Here is a 16937-nt window from a genome sequence, read left to right as displayed (position 1 = left end):
TGGTTTGGTTAAGTTAACCCAGAAAATGTTTATTTTTGACCCAACAATGAGTTAAAACAACCCAGCATAGGTTAATTTACCCAGCATTTTTAGGGTGTGGTGTAAATGCCCTCCAAGAAGCATTTAAGACACACCTCATGATGAAAACATATGGGACACAGGGATAAAGCAATCCATCCTTTAAAAGCCAAATGTCACTTCTTCGCATTTGCATCTTTCTATATTTGCATATTTCCTGGGAATAATACATTAATATTAATCCAGATAATATTATCCCAGATTAATATCAGTTACGTTGTTATATGTTTATGAAAAGCACATAACCAAATTTGACAGCAATTTGATCAGTAAAAACACATGAAGTGAACAAGTGTAAATAGCCCCGGAGTACAGTACTTACCGTAGACTGACAAAGATGATGCTGACAGTAAACTATTTTTATCTACTTGACATAAATCCATAGTTTTCAAGACACAACTCACACATTCACAATCCACTCTTTATGTCTATCTTTGTGTTCGATTACCCTGTACCTTTGCTTTACCTCCCTGCCCCCTCTGTTGTTTTGAGTTCCTTATTCTTTCCACTTCTCTCTCTCTCGCTCTCTCTCTCTCTTCCACAAAGATCTTCAGTGTATACCCCTGAGACAAGCCTCGTCTCCTAACCACTGAGGCTTCAGAGTGTAAAATGTGTGTCTGTACGAACTAAACTGGTTTCATTCTGATTGGCTGGGGTAAAATTAACTGGGATATAGCTGATTGGCTGAGGTGAAATGAAGCAGAAGACTGCAAGAGTAACTGGAGCAAAGGGGATTGTGGGATTGATCCATGCTTGAAGCGCCATTTGAGACATGTGGTATCAAGCTAGTGCTCCAAATGACAGGTTGAGTTTCCAGAACAGGGAAAAGAAACGTCGGTTTTCCTGACCGGCGTAACATTGACAAGATGACACTGAAAGGAAGTATTGGGAATAGCTGTCAGAAACAAGCCTGAGCAAAAAAATTGTTGGACGGAAGGAAAATAGAATGAGTGCGTTTGGGAGAGGTTCATCTGAGCATACGTCTATCACTTAGGGTATGAAACTTTATTTAAAAATCAAACGCACCCTCTCTTCAGCTTCTGGTTTCTGAACAAAACTGACAGACTCTTTGAGAAGAACTTAATATAAGTACTTTAAGTTCCTAAAGGGACTTGTTCTCCTAAAAAGATCTTTTTTGGCCAGTAAGTTTGAGAGGAGATCAATTGCCAAGGAAACAGATAGAATAAATCGTCCATTGCTTTCCATGAGATTCTCCAAAGCAACTTTATCTACTTCTAAAGAGAACACAAAAAATATACCTGAGCGTGTCTTTTGAACATTTTATGTAACCTGAGTCAATAATTCATTATTGAACCATGCATGAAGAGCTGTGCGAATGCATTAAGCAGTAATATAGGTTTTATAAAAAAGCCTTTTTGATGACAAATCAATATTCTTCCAAGTAACTCCCTGTTGTTTCTGATTACCACTGACCACAAGAATTGAATGACCTTAGCCAGAGTAGCCGCCATGTTTAATTGAATGCAAATGAGGCGTTAAACAGAACAGACAGAAATGCTGTCTAAAAATGGCTTTAAAAATGTCTTTGTTCTGTTGAACTCAAAAGAAAATATTTTGAAGAATGTAGGAAAGCAAACAGTTGGGGCACTGTTGACTGCTGTTGTAATTTTTTCTACTATGATAGCCAATGGTGGCCAAGAACTGTTTGATTACAAGCATTCTTCCAAATATCTTTCTCTGTGTTCAACCAAACAAAGAAATGTACACAGATTTGGAACAATTTGAGGGCGAGTAAATGATGGCAGAATTTTTATTTTTGGGTGAACTGTCCCTTTAAGACAGTACAACCAATTAAACAAACTGGAGATCTATAAAATCACATTTTATTACATTTCATTACGTATGCCTCTATGATATAGCAAGGAAATATTGGTAATACAGGTTTAGTCGAATAAGCTATTTGTTTATTCTCTTAACACATACAGCATACATGCATGAAACCTATAAAATTCAAACAAAATTTTGCTAACCCAGATAACTATAAACAATCTCATAAAAATACTTTCTCATTAATACTAAAATCATGTAGAAACAAATGATGGATCTTCTAAACAGAGCCAGTGGGCAAATATGAAATGCATTCTGAGAATTACAGGTGAGGCTAAGAGAGGAATAGGACATGTTCAGACAACGCAGAGGTGTACCCTCAAAGGAATGCCTGCGTGTTTTCTTGTACTTGTGTGTCCATGTGTCTGAAAAAAACTAATAAGCAGATGTATCTGGGCCCATAAACATGGAAACACATTCACCTACCCACTCGACGTGTGTCTCTAGAAGGTTAACTGTCACATCAGTATCGCAGAACGAGTGTTAATGTCAGCATTGGAGGCAATGAACGACACCGTGTGAATGATAATACTTCCCTCTGTGTGTGTGTGTGTGTGTGTGCGTGTGTTTGTGAAAGAAAGAGTGTATTTTAGCCTGTTAGTATGATGTTAGTGTGCTCAGTGATGTGGTTTGCATGCTTAATGGCATGTGCTACAAGCTCTTTCATGTCGGTGCATTTCCCAGCAAAGATAGTAAGCGTGTTTGTGTATCTGAGCGTGTGTGTTTTTGTGATGGGAAGGTATTTGCATAAATACTGAACTGTGAACAGCACACCCCCGACATATTTATCATCTCAAACAGTGCAACGTGCATATAGGTTCTGTTGGGAAGCAACTGACCTATTTGTCCTTGAGAAAAAAAACATCCTGTTCATTACATTTGGACACATTTTCTTTCTTTATCTTTCATTTCTTTATTTCTTTTTTACCAAGAATCCTTCCACACAATTCCACACAAACGGATTACTCCCCTGCTCCTCTCTTCTTGCCTTCACAGGGCTCTGTATCTCAGTCTCTGTAAATATTTCAGACATTGCACCAGACACGAATCACACTTCAACCTCCATCCCTCCTTACTGTTCGTCTTTTCCACTCAGACCAATTCTTTTCGCCGCGGGACCAAAAATAAACAAACCAGCGAAAGAAGCCAAACATGTTCCGGTGAGATGTTTGAAAATAAACACGATGTGATAGTGCCATGATGGCATGAAGACGTCAATCTGGCTCTGAGATGCAAATGGGTCTTTTTAATTCAGTGACGGCATGAAAGAGTGAGAAAGAAGAGAGATGCTTTTTGTTGGTTCTCTATAAATAAAGTTTCAAATTGGTGCAGGAGACGGATAAATGAGAAGTTTAACCTCCAAGAGCTCCAGAGTGCAAAAAAATAATGATGTGCAACAATAGCTCTGCAGCTGCTTTCTAAGACAGAGTTTTAGCTGTCGTGAAGCCACCAAAATGACAGATCCGGTAGGTTCTACATAGGCAGCAATAAATGAAGTAATGAGGTATGTTCAAGGGCAGTATGAATAAGTTGCCTCAATTTTGCATCAGCGTTCTCATCAAGAGTGCACATATGCCTACATATCGTACTCAGTTACTTACGTAACCTCGGTTCCCTGAGATACGGGAACGAGTACTGCGTAGCAGGACGCTATGGGGAAAACTCCTTTTTCTCCGATGACTGAAGCTTTTTCCAATAACGCAGTGAAACTGCACGGCCATTGGTTTGTGAAAAGTAAAACTTTAAACCTAATGGCAGCGAAGCTGCACGGACCTATGGCGATGGAGCCCGCCAAAAGAGGCGAGGCTTATAGCTATATAAGCAGACACATTGCCGCAGTGTCCTCAGGTTACTTCGACTGAAGCGACGACCATGCAGCTTGCAAGCACGGCCAGGAAAGCAGTACTCGTTCCCGTACCTCATACTTCGATACTTCACTCGTACTGCGTAGCAGGATGCTATGGGGAACCAATACAATCCCGCCGTGCTACAAGAGGAACGATAACTCAAGACCATTCTGAAACGCCGTTTCACGAGGGCGCGGTTCAGAAGTCTGAGATCGAGGATGGGGCGGAGACCGCCATCCTTCTTTGGCACGAGAAAATAGCGGCTGTAGAAGCCTGACTCGGCCTGGGCTGGGGGAACCGTCTTTATGGCTCCTTTCCCCAGCAAGTTCATCATCTCTGTGCGCAGGACGTGAGCATCTGCGCCCTGCACTCAGGTGGGAAGTACCCTGTGAAAACGCGGGGGCCTGCGAGCAACCTGGAGTGTATAGCCTCTCGCTATTATTCCCACAACCCAATCCAATACCCCAAGGATGGCCTGCCAGGCCTCGGCCCGTGTGGCAAGGGGTTGAATGTTTTGCGGGGGCAAACCACCTGGCGGGGGTTTGAATCCCGTGGTAAGAGGAAGATTGCTCTTTTTCTGACAAAGTTTGTGTTTTATAATTTTTTCCGCAAAAACAGCGGGTTGCAGAGCGGGCGCTAGAACGGGCCCAACATTTTCAACATGACATAAACACACAGTTTTGCCGGCACCCGGAATAGAACAGGGTGCTTGGGCGCTGAAAAGAGGCTTGGAAGACGAGGACCTGGAGCCTGGTCATTTCGGCAGGAAGTGTTTCATGGCCTGCGAAAATTTCTGGTCCGGAGCATTGAGGAAGGGAACCTTGTCAGCCTACTTCATCTCCGTGAGCGTCAGCCATAAGTGGTGCTCGAGCACCACGAGATTGGCCATGGATCTGCCTATCGCCTGGGCCGTGGCCTTCGTAGCACATAGAGCGAGATCCGTCGCACTCCGCAGCTCTTTTCTAGGATGCTGGGTTGCCCCCAGATGCATCCATTTCCTGGAGGAGTTTAGCCTGGTAGACCTGGAGCACCACCATGGAGTGAAGCGCTAAAGCCATCTAGCGAGGGCCGAAGTCATCTTACACGGCTTAGACGGGTGGGCTACTTTTGCCGTCCATCCAATGGCAGTGGGCGGACATAAGTGTGTGGCCACAGACTCATCGAGGGGAGGCAGCCTCTCGTAGCCTTTTTCCTCTGCGCCGTCAATCGTGGTGAGAGCGGAGGAAGAAGAGGGTCGTACACGAGCCGAATAGGGGGGGGCGCCATGACCTGGTAAGTTCCTCGTGAACTTCCGGAAAGAATGGTGAAGTCCGCTGTAGAGGGGCTTGACGGCGCCCCAGCAGGAACCACTCATCCAGGCGGCCATGAGCGGGTTCTTCCGGAGAAGACCACTCTAAGCCCAGCTCCTCCACAGCCTTTGTGAGAACCCAGAAAAACTCCGGGTCTACACCTGGCTTGGTCTCGCTGGGCTCCGCAGATGGCAAGGGGGCGGGGTCACAAGATAAGCCCGACAGCTCCTCCGCAGCTGAAGCCGCTAACGACATGCTGTCGTCTTCCTCGAATTCACTTCCGCCAAACGAGACCATATCACTGGCTGAGGCCAAGGGACGCTGGTTAGGCTGAGAGAAACGAACCAGCGAGTCATCTCTCCGTGGAGAAAGCGAGGCACGCAGAGATGGCGTAAGCCCGCACTTATTCGAGCGCTTAGATCCTCTACCCCACTGCTTTCGTCTCACAACTTGTTGCGAAGAAGGCGGGAGGGCACGAGGAGCGGATTTCGCTCTCTGAAAAGAAAGCAATCCGCGAGCGCAGAGAGGAGAGACTCATGCTCTCGCAATGAGAGCATTCCGTCTCTTTGAGTGCATCTTCGGCGTGGGAAACCCCTAAGCACGAGACGCACTCGCCGTGACTATCAGCAGCATTCAGGAAAACCCCGCACAAGTGACAAGTAAGGCGCGGTATTTTACAACGCCGCAGGAAATTTGCTCAGAAAAATGCTCTTTTAGAGTCGCCCGATGGCGGCAGGGAAAAGACCGGCGCTGCTGCATAGCGAAGCCGCTGAGCAGGAGGTCGAATCCGCTGCAGGTGCTTTTCGACGGTGAAGCAATCAGTCCCGAGTAACGAAAGTAGAGTCGTCGCTGAAGGAGAAGAGATCTGAGGACACTGTGGCGATGTGTCTGCTTATATACAGTAGCTATAAGCCCCACCCCCTTTGAAGGGCTCCATCGCCATAGGTCCATGCAGCTTCGCTGCCATTGGTTTAAAGTTTTACTTTTCACAAACCAATGGTCGTGCAGTTTCACTGCGTTATTGGAAAAAGCTTCAGTCATCGGAGAAAAGGGAGTTTCCCCCATAGCGTCCCGCTACGCAGTACGAGTGAAGTATCGATAGGGAACCTGGTTTTGTAGGCAGCTCAATATGTTTTTGGAACACAGCCATTAATATAAAATATAGTTGCTGACACATGGTGCATTTTTTGCATCTATATGCAGTTTTGTAGAATTTCATCTGGTGATGAGGTGGTAACTAAATCTGAGTTCATAGTAGTGTTTCTTTTGCGATTTCCACATAAACACAGCAGGAAAACAGTCATTTGGCTTCAAAATGTTTAATTTTAAAAGGCCAGTGGGTCATTTTGTAAATCCATTCTCTGAAACCGCCTGTCCTCTGCAGCGTCACGGGGGCTGGAGCAAATCTTGGATAAGTCTGTCTACCCAAATACAATCTATGATGTTTCATCTGTGAACCATCACTGGATAATGTTACCGCATTCCTCTGCCTGTCCATGGTACATAGTACAGAAAGTGCCGACCGCCCAATTAAAATCTGAATCAAAGTCAGAGAGCGAAACATAGCAACCCATGACAAAACAACAAACATCTGCAATGAGGTCACTCAGCAATAACAGGCTCAAAATCAATATGTAACGTTTGATGAAAGGGAGAACTGGAGGGTGAGAGACATTGCTAAGCCTTTGCTGTCTTGTTTTCTGACTTTGGGAAAAAAAAGATTTATAGCCCATGACAAAATTTATAGCCCTGCCAGCCTTGTCAGACTATAAACTGTATAATCATACTCAAGTGTCCGAGTCCTATATCAGAAGATGAAATTAAATAACAAATGTGCCGAATGAAGCAGAGTCTTATGTGATAATAGCAAAAGCAACCATTCATTTCTATATTTTAATTATCACTTCAATTACTTATGGTCAGTAAAAGCAGCTTGCCACTAGAACATGAAATCATATTTTTATATTTATAAATAGGAGAATTGGAAAAACATGAGAATGTGTCAAGTTCCCTAATTGTACGTTTGCAATATAAACCCTTATGCTTTCCTTTGAAAAATGCTTTTAGAGCAAACCCCATCCCCATCATGGATGATATGAAAGGACTTTCACCGTTGTACTCACTGTTATTCTCATAAACCAGGGCTAGTTTTGTAGACACACAGAACACAGAAGCTTAGTGTAGTTGATCCTTCTTTGAAGACAGGTTTAGACAGATCTGTGTAAAGAAAATCCACTAAAGATCCATCTCTAATTCAAAGTGTGTTAGTGAACTTCCCTGTAGTCCTGAATTTTAACTATTCAACAATTCAGAATTTGAAACCGTCCTAAAAATATGACAAAAAATAATTTAACCTGAGCACATTTCCGTCCATCATTAAACGCACTCGTCTTATTGTCACAGTGACCTTTACAAGAGTAGAACCACCTATTACAAAATACAGGAGTTCACAAATCAAAAACTGACCTTGTCCACAGACATGAAAGAAACAGGAGGATAAAGAAAAACAGGAAGATGTAAAGGGACGTGCTCCCAACCACACTGGCCATCACAGCTCTTGCACACACCATTTGATACACACAAGTCAGCCTTTCAGAAAGAACATCACAGACTCGTTTCAAATGCGCGGAGTGTGGGTGTATGGAGCTCACGCAGAAAGAAAAGTCAAGGTCACAGGCACACAAACATCCGTGTGTAAAGAAGTCACGACATATGTGATAGACATGTAAGTTATGCGTGTCATTGATGACAAATTGATAACTTACTACATAATTATACCAATGCTCAGTAGGTCTATATAACATGATTTTACAACTCTGCATGATGTAATACATCGATAGAAAGTGTTAACATTTCTTCAAATATGCTTACTTGTTAATTAGTCTTTTAATGCTATATAACAGCAAACATTTATCAACGTTTTTAAAATTGCTCAGAACTTTAAACTGAATATCTGAAAAAATGATCCTTGTAGCTATTTGGTAGAGTATTGAAGTACTGCACAAAGATTGATTCCAGGTAACACATAGCCTACTCGAATGTACACAATGCACGACAATTAAAAAAAAATATATATATATAGAAACCATTGTAGCTCATTGCGTATCTCCATCGAGGATGGTGTGAACAAAAGCTCTAAACAACATGAAAAAGATGCATTTTCTGTTTTACGATGTCACGTCACGTCTGGTGCAGAAACTGTGTAAATCGCTTTAGATAAAAATGTCAGGCACAGATGCATATATGTAATTGTACAATGTGCAAATAGTGTCAAATTCAAGTAAAATAAAAAGAATAAAATATCACTAAATTAAGATACTCATTATTCCATAATGTACAGATCTTGTCGAAAAACAAAATAGTAAAGCATGAACATGAAGTAGCATGATGCCAGAAGCTTGTAACATCGGAGCAGAGAACAGCAAGATTTATCAGAAGTAACCAGTTTGACGCAGCTTTCATAAAAAACTGAATACACTGAAAGCAGCCTTTAATCATCTACATACAAAATCCCAATGTCAATTAATGCAGTGTATGATTAATGGAGCGATCTGAGAGTTTGCTGTCATGGCTGCACTTTCGTTTAGACAAAGAGAGAGATCAATGTACTTTCGTTGCTTGGGTCTGGTTCTACCCTCGAATGGACCGCAACTATGAAAAGGTGATTGTTTCCATGGCAACTAGCCGACAGGTACAATTTTAGCCCCAAAAGAGAGCACTGACCATAATGATATAAGTGAAACACCGGCAATCATCACATTTAGCAATGATGAAAAAGAACATTTGATAATCTAAAATATGTATTTATTTAAAAGGTACATTAATTGTCATCATGATGTATCACATCTGTACTGTACTGTAGAGAGAGAGAGAGAGAGAGAGAGAGAGAGAAGCAGTAGCAGGGTTTCATACAGCAAGAACTAAATCAATTGACAATTGACAGCTGATTGACCTCTAAACCTGAAAGTACACAGTTGTGTATACAGAAATTGGACAAGAGCAAAGTATTTTTTACAATGTTAATATTATTTCAAACCCACTTACAATATTGTGTAAAGTGGACCACAGGAGTGTTTGCTGAGCACCTTACAAAACTAATGCGAGATGTCCGCGTGCACAACATGCGTAATCGCATCACCAAGAGAAGAGCCGAAAAAATAAGGATGTGCGACCCACCGCAAAGAATAGACACAAACCTCCAGGTTTAACAGATATTTGAACGTGCTTACAGTTTTAATTACGGTAAGTTGCCAACGAAAATCTCTTACAGTTTATATGTAGTGTACACATATTATCTTCATATTATCTTTAAAGAGTACATACTTCCTACTTTGGTTTATGGAGTGTCCAACAACAAGTTTACATACATAGAAGGAGTAAAAACACTATTATTTCGTAATAATAGGCAGTTATTCTTACCTTACTTCTTGACGGACTCTCAAATGATGCGTTCCGCGATTCATCTGTCTAATCACCTCCTTTCCGCTATAGCCTAGTCTGATGTGATTGGTCAGATGGTCTAGTCTGCTGTGATTGGTCTACCGCGAATGAGGCTCACGAGCTACAGTGTTTGGGGGAGAAGAGTGAAGTTTTCGCGGGCAGTCCTAGCAAAACATAGGCGGGACTATATGTAGTGACGTAAATCCGTGGCGGTTTGCGAATCGGACTAGGGACAATAACTTTGCCAATAACCAATAACTTTGTTATTCATTCACCTTTGGATTTGCAACTTGGCAGACTGCTTACTTTCAAACACGCCAACATTACACACTGCATGAAATGTGATTTTCATGATCTCATGTTATGTACTCTTTAAGTGCACGTTAGAATAACACCACATACACCAAATACACCATACCATGCATACAAACATACCATCCGCAGAAAAAAAACAGACAAGCAATCAAAGATCATATCAACAAAAGCGAATGTAATCTTCACCTCCACGCTGTAGCGTTGAAACTACTTAAAACTACACTCCACTCGTAAAATGATGACAATGGAAATCACTAGTCAACCCCTTTACGTAGAACTGCCCGTTCAAAACAGAAACACAAGGATGGAGAGTGTCACTTACGGTTACAGTGAACATAAGGGAAACCCCAGAGAGAGGCCAGAGATAGCAAAGAATTCCCTAAGCCTTTATATCATATATGCGTAAAATGTAAATCTGAATCCGTGCTTCATGAAGTCGCTAAGGGAATTCTTTGAGATCTCTGGCCTCTGCACCGCTCTGTTGGATAGGGAACTTCCCATGAGATAGCCAATAACACACCTCCTCAGTCACACGCCCATTTAAACAAATAGCGCTCCCTTAATCCTTTACACACACTAAACTTAATAACACTTTAATTCTCTATTAACTTAATTTTACTCCAGTGCAAGATCATATTGGATCTTACATTTAGCTGATGCTGATGAAACTATTTTAGTCACAAATACACATTCCCCTTATTTGTACACACTGTAACTAAAAATATAACACCTAAAATATTTCAAGTTTCAGCTAGCACTGACACATTATTTTCACCACACTGTGAAAAACAAACATTTGCATCAATTCATTCTAGTGCACACGTAAGAGAGGGTGGATGTGATTCTGCTTTCAAGCAAACCCTTCCAAATCTCTTCCCCTCGCCTCTACCATTACCACATGGTCCAAATGGACAATTTCACAGTTATATCATGGCAGAGAAACATGAGTGATGAATGCCAGCCTCTCCATATGCACATAAAAAGGAAATAAAGATGCAGTAAGTGCCAAGATAGTAAACAAGGAGTGAAGGATGCTGGGAAATTCAACACAATGACAGACTGAGGGAAGACATGTCATTCTCAAGAGAAATGGGCTAAATGTGCTAAACAGCAAACAAATTAGCCTTGGCCTGAACAAATCCTCGATGAATAAGGCAATGCCACACAAACGCCTTTGTCTTATCACAAGCAAACAGTTGAGCCCTGGGTGTTTACTAGGCATTCGGTTAAAGGCTAACCAAAGGTTGTTCTGGACCGGGCACTTCCTCATTTCAAACACACACACACATGCACGCACACACATACACACAATCAATGACTTGTAAAGCTAAAAGATTTTTGGGAAAATAAGTCTATCATTTCTGTTCTATAAGCTTTGGCCAAAATACAACAAAGAACAATATCATTACAGCTGTCTTGTTTTTTTTTTGCAATTTTGATATGAAATATTACATGATGGTGTAGTTTGAAAAGATGTAGTATTTAACACCAGGTGTTATGTACAATATGTGTACGATTCAAATGTGCCAGTAAACATTTGTTTGTAGCATTCATACGTGTGCATGTGCAAATGTGATTGCACAGAGTGTTTGAAATCTGAAAATATCTTTAAAGCAAGCAATTAGTTTCTTTTTTACTGAAACACTTTTAACTTAAATACTTTTTCCATGGACAAAACAAAACCCTTACGAAAATTAACCATGGTTTTTTTTGTGGTACAAGTGTAGTAACCATGGTTTTTTGGTGCATTGATTACTTAAGGCAAAACCATGGTTTTACTACAGTAACTAGTTTACTATGGTTTTTACAAAAAACATGGTTTTCAAAACCATGGTTATTTTGTGATAACCATTGTTTTACTACAGTAACCATGTTTTTTTTAACTGTGGTAAAACCATGGTTTTTCAATTTTAACTGTAGTAAAACCATGGTAAATTTTCGTAAGGGAAGACATGCACAAACATGCAGTCCTGGAGTGGAAACATTCCAGGCAGGTGCTTTCATGCTCATGAAAACATAAAGAGGAGAAAAAGATAAATTAAAAACACAGAGAAAGAGAGAGAGAGGGCGAAAAAGGGACAGAGCAGGACGTGATGAGGTTGAAGTCCTCGCTGACCTTCAACAAGTACCGCTCCTATTGAGAGGACAGACATGACAAATACATTTAAGATACAAAGGAAAAAGTAATCTCCCTACAGCAGATTTGTGGGGATGTGGTTACACGAGGCGTTTCAGGCAGGTCTGGGTGATCATTCGCTTTTAGATAGTATGCATCTTTTGTTCCCACACTTTCATTTGTGCAATTTTACGTGTCTAATACATGCAAGGGCAACTTATAACACACCAAAGACACAGAAAAACACGTATTCGCGCCATATGACCCCTTTAATAAATTAACTTATTTTTATTAGAAAATCAACCAACAAAGTGCTGTCTTTGCATACAGACAATCTTAAATGTTATCTATGGAGCTTGAGCAATATAAAAGAAGTACGTATTTCTCACAAAAATAAAAACACATAAAAAACATACAAAACAGAAAATGTTACGACTTGCTTCGTTTCTCTGTCTTTGTCTCCGCTCCCTCTCACTCCTTCATGTGTGTGATTTAAGAATTACATAACCACAGCAGGCCACCCTGCCCAAGCCAGCCCATTAACTATATGCCATCCGAACATCTATTCATCTCTCATCCCTCACTTGCCCTCCCTCTTCCATCCACCACCTTCATCCTACCCGCCTGCAAAAGCCGCTTACCCCCACAGTAACCCGATAGAGGATAACATGAGAAAGCATACATCCACACACACACACTGAAATCTACATACAGACTGTCACAGTCAAATACATTCATTCCCTGAGGTGGAAGTGATTGGATTATTGATGAATTTTAGGGAATTTTCCATTGAAGCATGGCCGGGTGTGCTGGCCAACACATTCTGGCCTTCAGTAACAGTACTGTAGAGAGAAGCTTTCCTCAAGAACTAACACCATGCACATATATTATTCATGTCGCTTCTTAAAGGAACAAGACACAATGTGATGTCTACGTGACAGTGTATATGTACATCGCCCCCAAAAGAAGATATTTTGAGAAATGTTTTGTGTGGTTTTATGTCCATATATTGGAAGTCAATTGTGGTAAATGTTGTTTGGTTACCAATGTTCTTCAAAATATCTTCTTTTGTGTCCCGCAGAAGAAAGAAAGTCATATGGGTTTGAAATGACATGAGGGTGAACAAATAATAGAAGAATTTTCTTTTTTGATGATTTACTTAACATTAATGGCTAGAAAATAAAAAATAAATGTTTTATCATTTAAGTGTATTAAACAAAACAAAATGAATGCTGTTCACCTCTTTTAAACATCTGTTCAAAAAAAATATTTTTATAACAAAACCCTAAAATTAACTGTTAAACTGACTGTTTATTGCTTTATCCAGCAGACATTTCTTATCTGATCCCATAGAAAAGAATCCCTGTCTGGCTCCAATTTAAGCTAATAGATATTGAAGATTTTCTTACACCAAGAAAAAACTCAAAATAGTGACGAACAGAAAAAATATGTCCAAATCCTTGAAGCTTTTAAACTAAATCCGTTACAAATGGTTGACTCTCTCTTTATTTCCGGTCTGTTCCCGCCATCCTTGATTCCTTGGTTTATTTTTCTGTCATGGCCGCCTTTGCTCGTGCCTCACACGACAGGAATAACAGTTCTAAAATGTCTTGATAAGATTGCTCCATATTTATCCCCGTGCATAACACTAACAAATATGGTAGCGTGTCCTAAATGGAACGTCGATCAGACCGAATAAACCATGGCTGCCCTGCACATTGGACCACAGTTAGGACCACAGTTTGTGGTCCTATTTACTGACCTGACTGTTTTGGACAGCATCTGTCTCTGTGTGTGTAATGTGTCTCTTACTCTCTCTCATTTTGCTTAACTGGTCACGTTTAAGATGTCTTTATCCTGATGATGACAAAATTCTGAGGGTGACCCGCTCTCCAATGAAGTCATCACCCGACCACCCTCCTAATGTTCCAGGAGAACAAAAAAGTAAACACGCCTCACTAGTGCACAACAAATCAATAGACGAAAAAGATTGGTCGTGACAGTGCAATTACGGAGAGACCGAGAGAGCGTGGCAGAGAGAGAGAATGAGAGGCAGAGTTTATTTGCAAAGTCCATTGCAAGTTTGAAAAACATTTTGATACATTATAGTAATAATGCTTTTTTTATCTACCAATCACACATTAAATCGCCTTCATTTGCAATTCCAGTAAAGCTGAGGAGATGTGGAACAACAGCTGGTACTCTCATCCTTTGTTTTCACACCAGTCTTTTCTCCACTACCAATTTCCTTACCTTCTTCTCAGTTAAGAGGTGTTGGTAGAACGAATCATTGAATTTTGGGTTTCCTTACACATTCCCTTTTATTACTAAAGCCAATGATAGCAGCCTGAGCTTTGACTGTTGAGATTGTTGACTGACTGACTGCTTATACATGTCTTATTGATTGGTTTTATTTCTATGCATTTATCTCGCTATTTAATTGTGTACACTATAGCCATCTTTGTCCGGTAAACTAATGATGATCTTCATGTGATCACATCTAAATGATTAATTACGCTAAAATGTTTTTCAATATCATCTATTATTACAAAGATTTTCTATTAAATCAATAGTAAACTAAACCAGTTAGACCAATTCATGGAAAAGCTCAATTGTTTTAAATCACAATCAAATTTAACACCATACAAGCACTATACAATTCTGTTCTGTTTTGTTTTGTTCTATTCTATTCGTGATTGTAGTATGTAACAAATTCATGGCATGCGGGTGTTCCATAGAGAATCTCTGCTTTAAATAATCATTCATCAAGTTTCGAATCTATGAATCCAGCAAGGGAGATAAATACGTGTGTGTGTGATTCAGTGTTATGAATGAGAGCAGCTGTGCAACTAAAATGTAATTAAAGATGAGAAACTCATAAGCTGACAGCCTGCAAAAAGTTCATAACCTCAAGCCATCAATGGCAGCATGTAAAAGCCAAACAACCAAACAAATAACACGAGACCAGCAGGCTGCCATGAACAGACAACATCCTTCGGCCAATCATTTTAATTATTACAAGTGACAAGAGAGGAACTAATGATACACCCTTCAGTTACAATCAAGTTGAAATAGAAATCTTCTATTCAGTCATTGCAAAAACCCACAATCCTAAGATAGATGCAATACTGCTGGCCACAGTGAATCCGAATGAAAATGGCATCATAATTTAACCACACGAGTCCAGTGACCCAGAACATCTAATGTGACCAACATCCCCCATCTGCCCATACCACACACAAACACACGGAATGATCAGAGATACACATTATAACATGGATGTGAATATAAAAGCATGCGTATCAGACATATATGACATATGTGGTTTGCATAACCCAGACAGTAACAAAAAGACAGTCAAAGCCTAAAAAGATGAGAATTTAAGCAGGCTGTCAACAGCTGAGCTCTCACCAGTCATCGTGTGAATTCAGTGCAGCAGTCAAACACTGGAGAGAATAACAGAGGAGATGAGATGTAAGCAGAGGAGAAGCGTTCTGCTGGGCGTCTCTCACAGCTCCATTTTTCCCTCTCTCGCTGTCTCGCGCTCGCTCGGTGCACTGAGCAGCCCGACGACTCCCGGTTCTTTTCTGAGGAAGGCGGAGCGGAGGAAACTCTCTCTCTCTCTGCCTCCCATTCATACTCTCTCCCTTTCTCCCCCTCCATTCTATAACTCTCTCTACTGCCCTCTTGTGCTCTCAATTTTCCTTTTCCTACACATTGTATCCAATGTCCTAATTGCGGTCTTCCCTGTTCAATGTGCACATCTGCATACTTGCCCGCTACACAGTGTGCAGTATGAAGCATGTAAAATAAAGTTGGAAAAATATGCATGATAAAATGCCAACTACGCTCTGCTGAGTTGTGTGCCATCACCGATGGAGACTTCGCTATCCCACGAGGCTTGAGGAGCCAAGGTGAACTCAGCTGGAGAACTGTGACTCAGCGACTCAAAGTGTAAGTTCTATTTGTAAAAGAACAGTTCACCCAAAAATGTAAATTCTGTCATCATTTACTCACCCTCGAGTTGTTCCAAATCTGTATACATTTCTTTATTCTGATGAACACACAGAGATAGATGTTTGGAAGAATTCTTGTAACCAAACAGTTCTTGGCCACCATTGACTACCAAAGTAGGAAAAATGACAATGGTAGTCAAAAGTGCCCCAGAACTGTCAAAATATCTTCTTTAGTGTTCAACAGAAGAAATATTTTTTTCCTACTATGGTAATAAATGGTTGTCAAGAACTGTTGGGTTACAAGAATTCTTCCAAATATCTTTCTCTGTGTTCATCAGAGCAAATACATTTATACAGACTTTGTGTTTGAAATTGTGTTTGAAAGCATGACATCAATATATTCACACTACACACTTGTATATACTTATACAGTATACTTATATACTTCATCATTGGTCAAGAAGTTCTCAAATTTAGCACATACGTGTAATGTAAGTCTCTTTCTTATGCATGCATCTCTATCAGTGTTTGTGTTTGTGTATGTGCTTGTATAAATGATTTCAATTTCTAGACATGAACTAAACAAAACTAGACGTGTACAGAAGTACGGATGTCATGTCTTTGTTAGTCAGATGGCTGCCTTTCATCTCATATCAATACAAACAGATGGCTGTGACAGAAAACACATCGTATAATCAACCAAAACAAATTTGCCCTATACTTAATAAAATTGGTATTTTCAGAACAAATCTTTGCCGTGTCAACATCCATCTCCTAACTTGAGCTGAAAAATCAAAGTGCAAGCAGGCCATAGCAGATCTGACCTGCTCTTTACACCAATGTTTACCTTACAATGTGGGCAATAAAATACATAGAGCATACAGTAAATAACACTATAACACATTACAAATCATACTTTAAAACCATATTTTAAAATACTACAGGAGGCCCCTTACGTTGTGCACTACACTGCCATTCAAACAATACACAGTGAATTGAACACAACATTTCAGGCGTGTGTTTTCACAATCTTTTACATTTAGAAAGA

At 40.5% G+C, this 16937-nt stretch overlaps 1 protein-coding gene across 7 annotated transcripts in view; it reads right to left on the bottom strand.

Annotated features, from left to right (window-relative positions):
- The window catches only part of dab2ipb (DAB2 interacting protein b), a 147680-nt gene that overhangs the window by 38740 nt on the left and 92003 nt on the right, over positions 1–16937 (bottom strand). Inside the window, exon 1 of one of the 7 annotated variants that reach the window (XM_057349253.1) lies at positions 15345–15586. The exons of 4 other annotated variants lie outside the window; for them this stretch is intronic. In XM_057349253.1, coding sequence (XP_057205236.1) covers positions 15345–15571 — 227 coding nt within the window. In that variant the 5' untranslated portion in view covers positions 15572–15586. Of the gene's footprint in view, positions 1–9481; positions 10088–10139; positions 10312–15344; positions 15587–16937 lie in introns of those variants that run through there. 2 more of the 7 variants (XM_057349281.1, XM_057349272.1) reach the window with 2 other exon arrangements.

This window comes from Triplophysa rosa, linkage group LG2 (genome assembly GCF_024868665.1).
Source record: "Triplophysa rosa linkage group LG2, Trosa_1v2, whole genome shotgun sequence".
NCBI classification, from domain to species: Eukaryota; Metazoa; Chordata; class Actinopteri; order Cypriniformes; family Nemacheilidae; genus Triplophysa; species Triplophysa rosa.
Note: the sequence above shows the minus strand (reverse complement) of the source record. Positions and strands in the feature narration are given on the sequence as shown.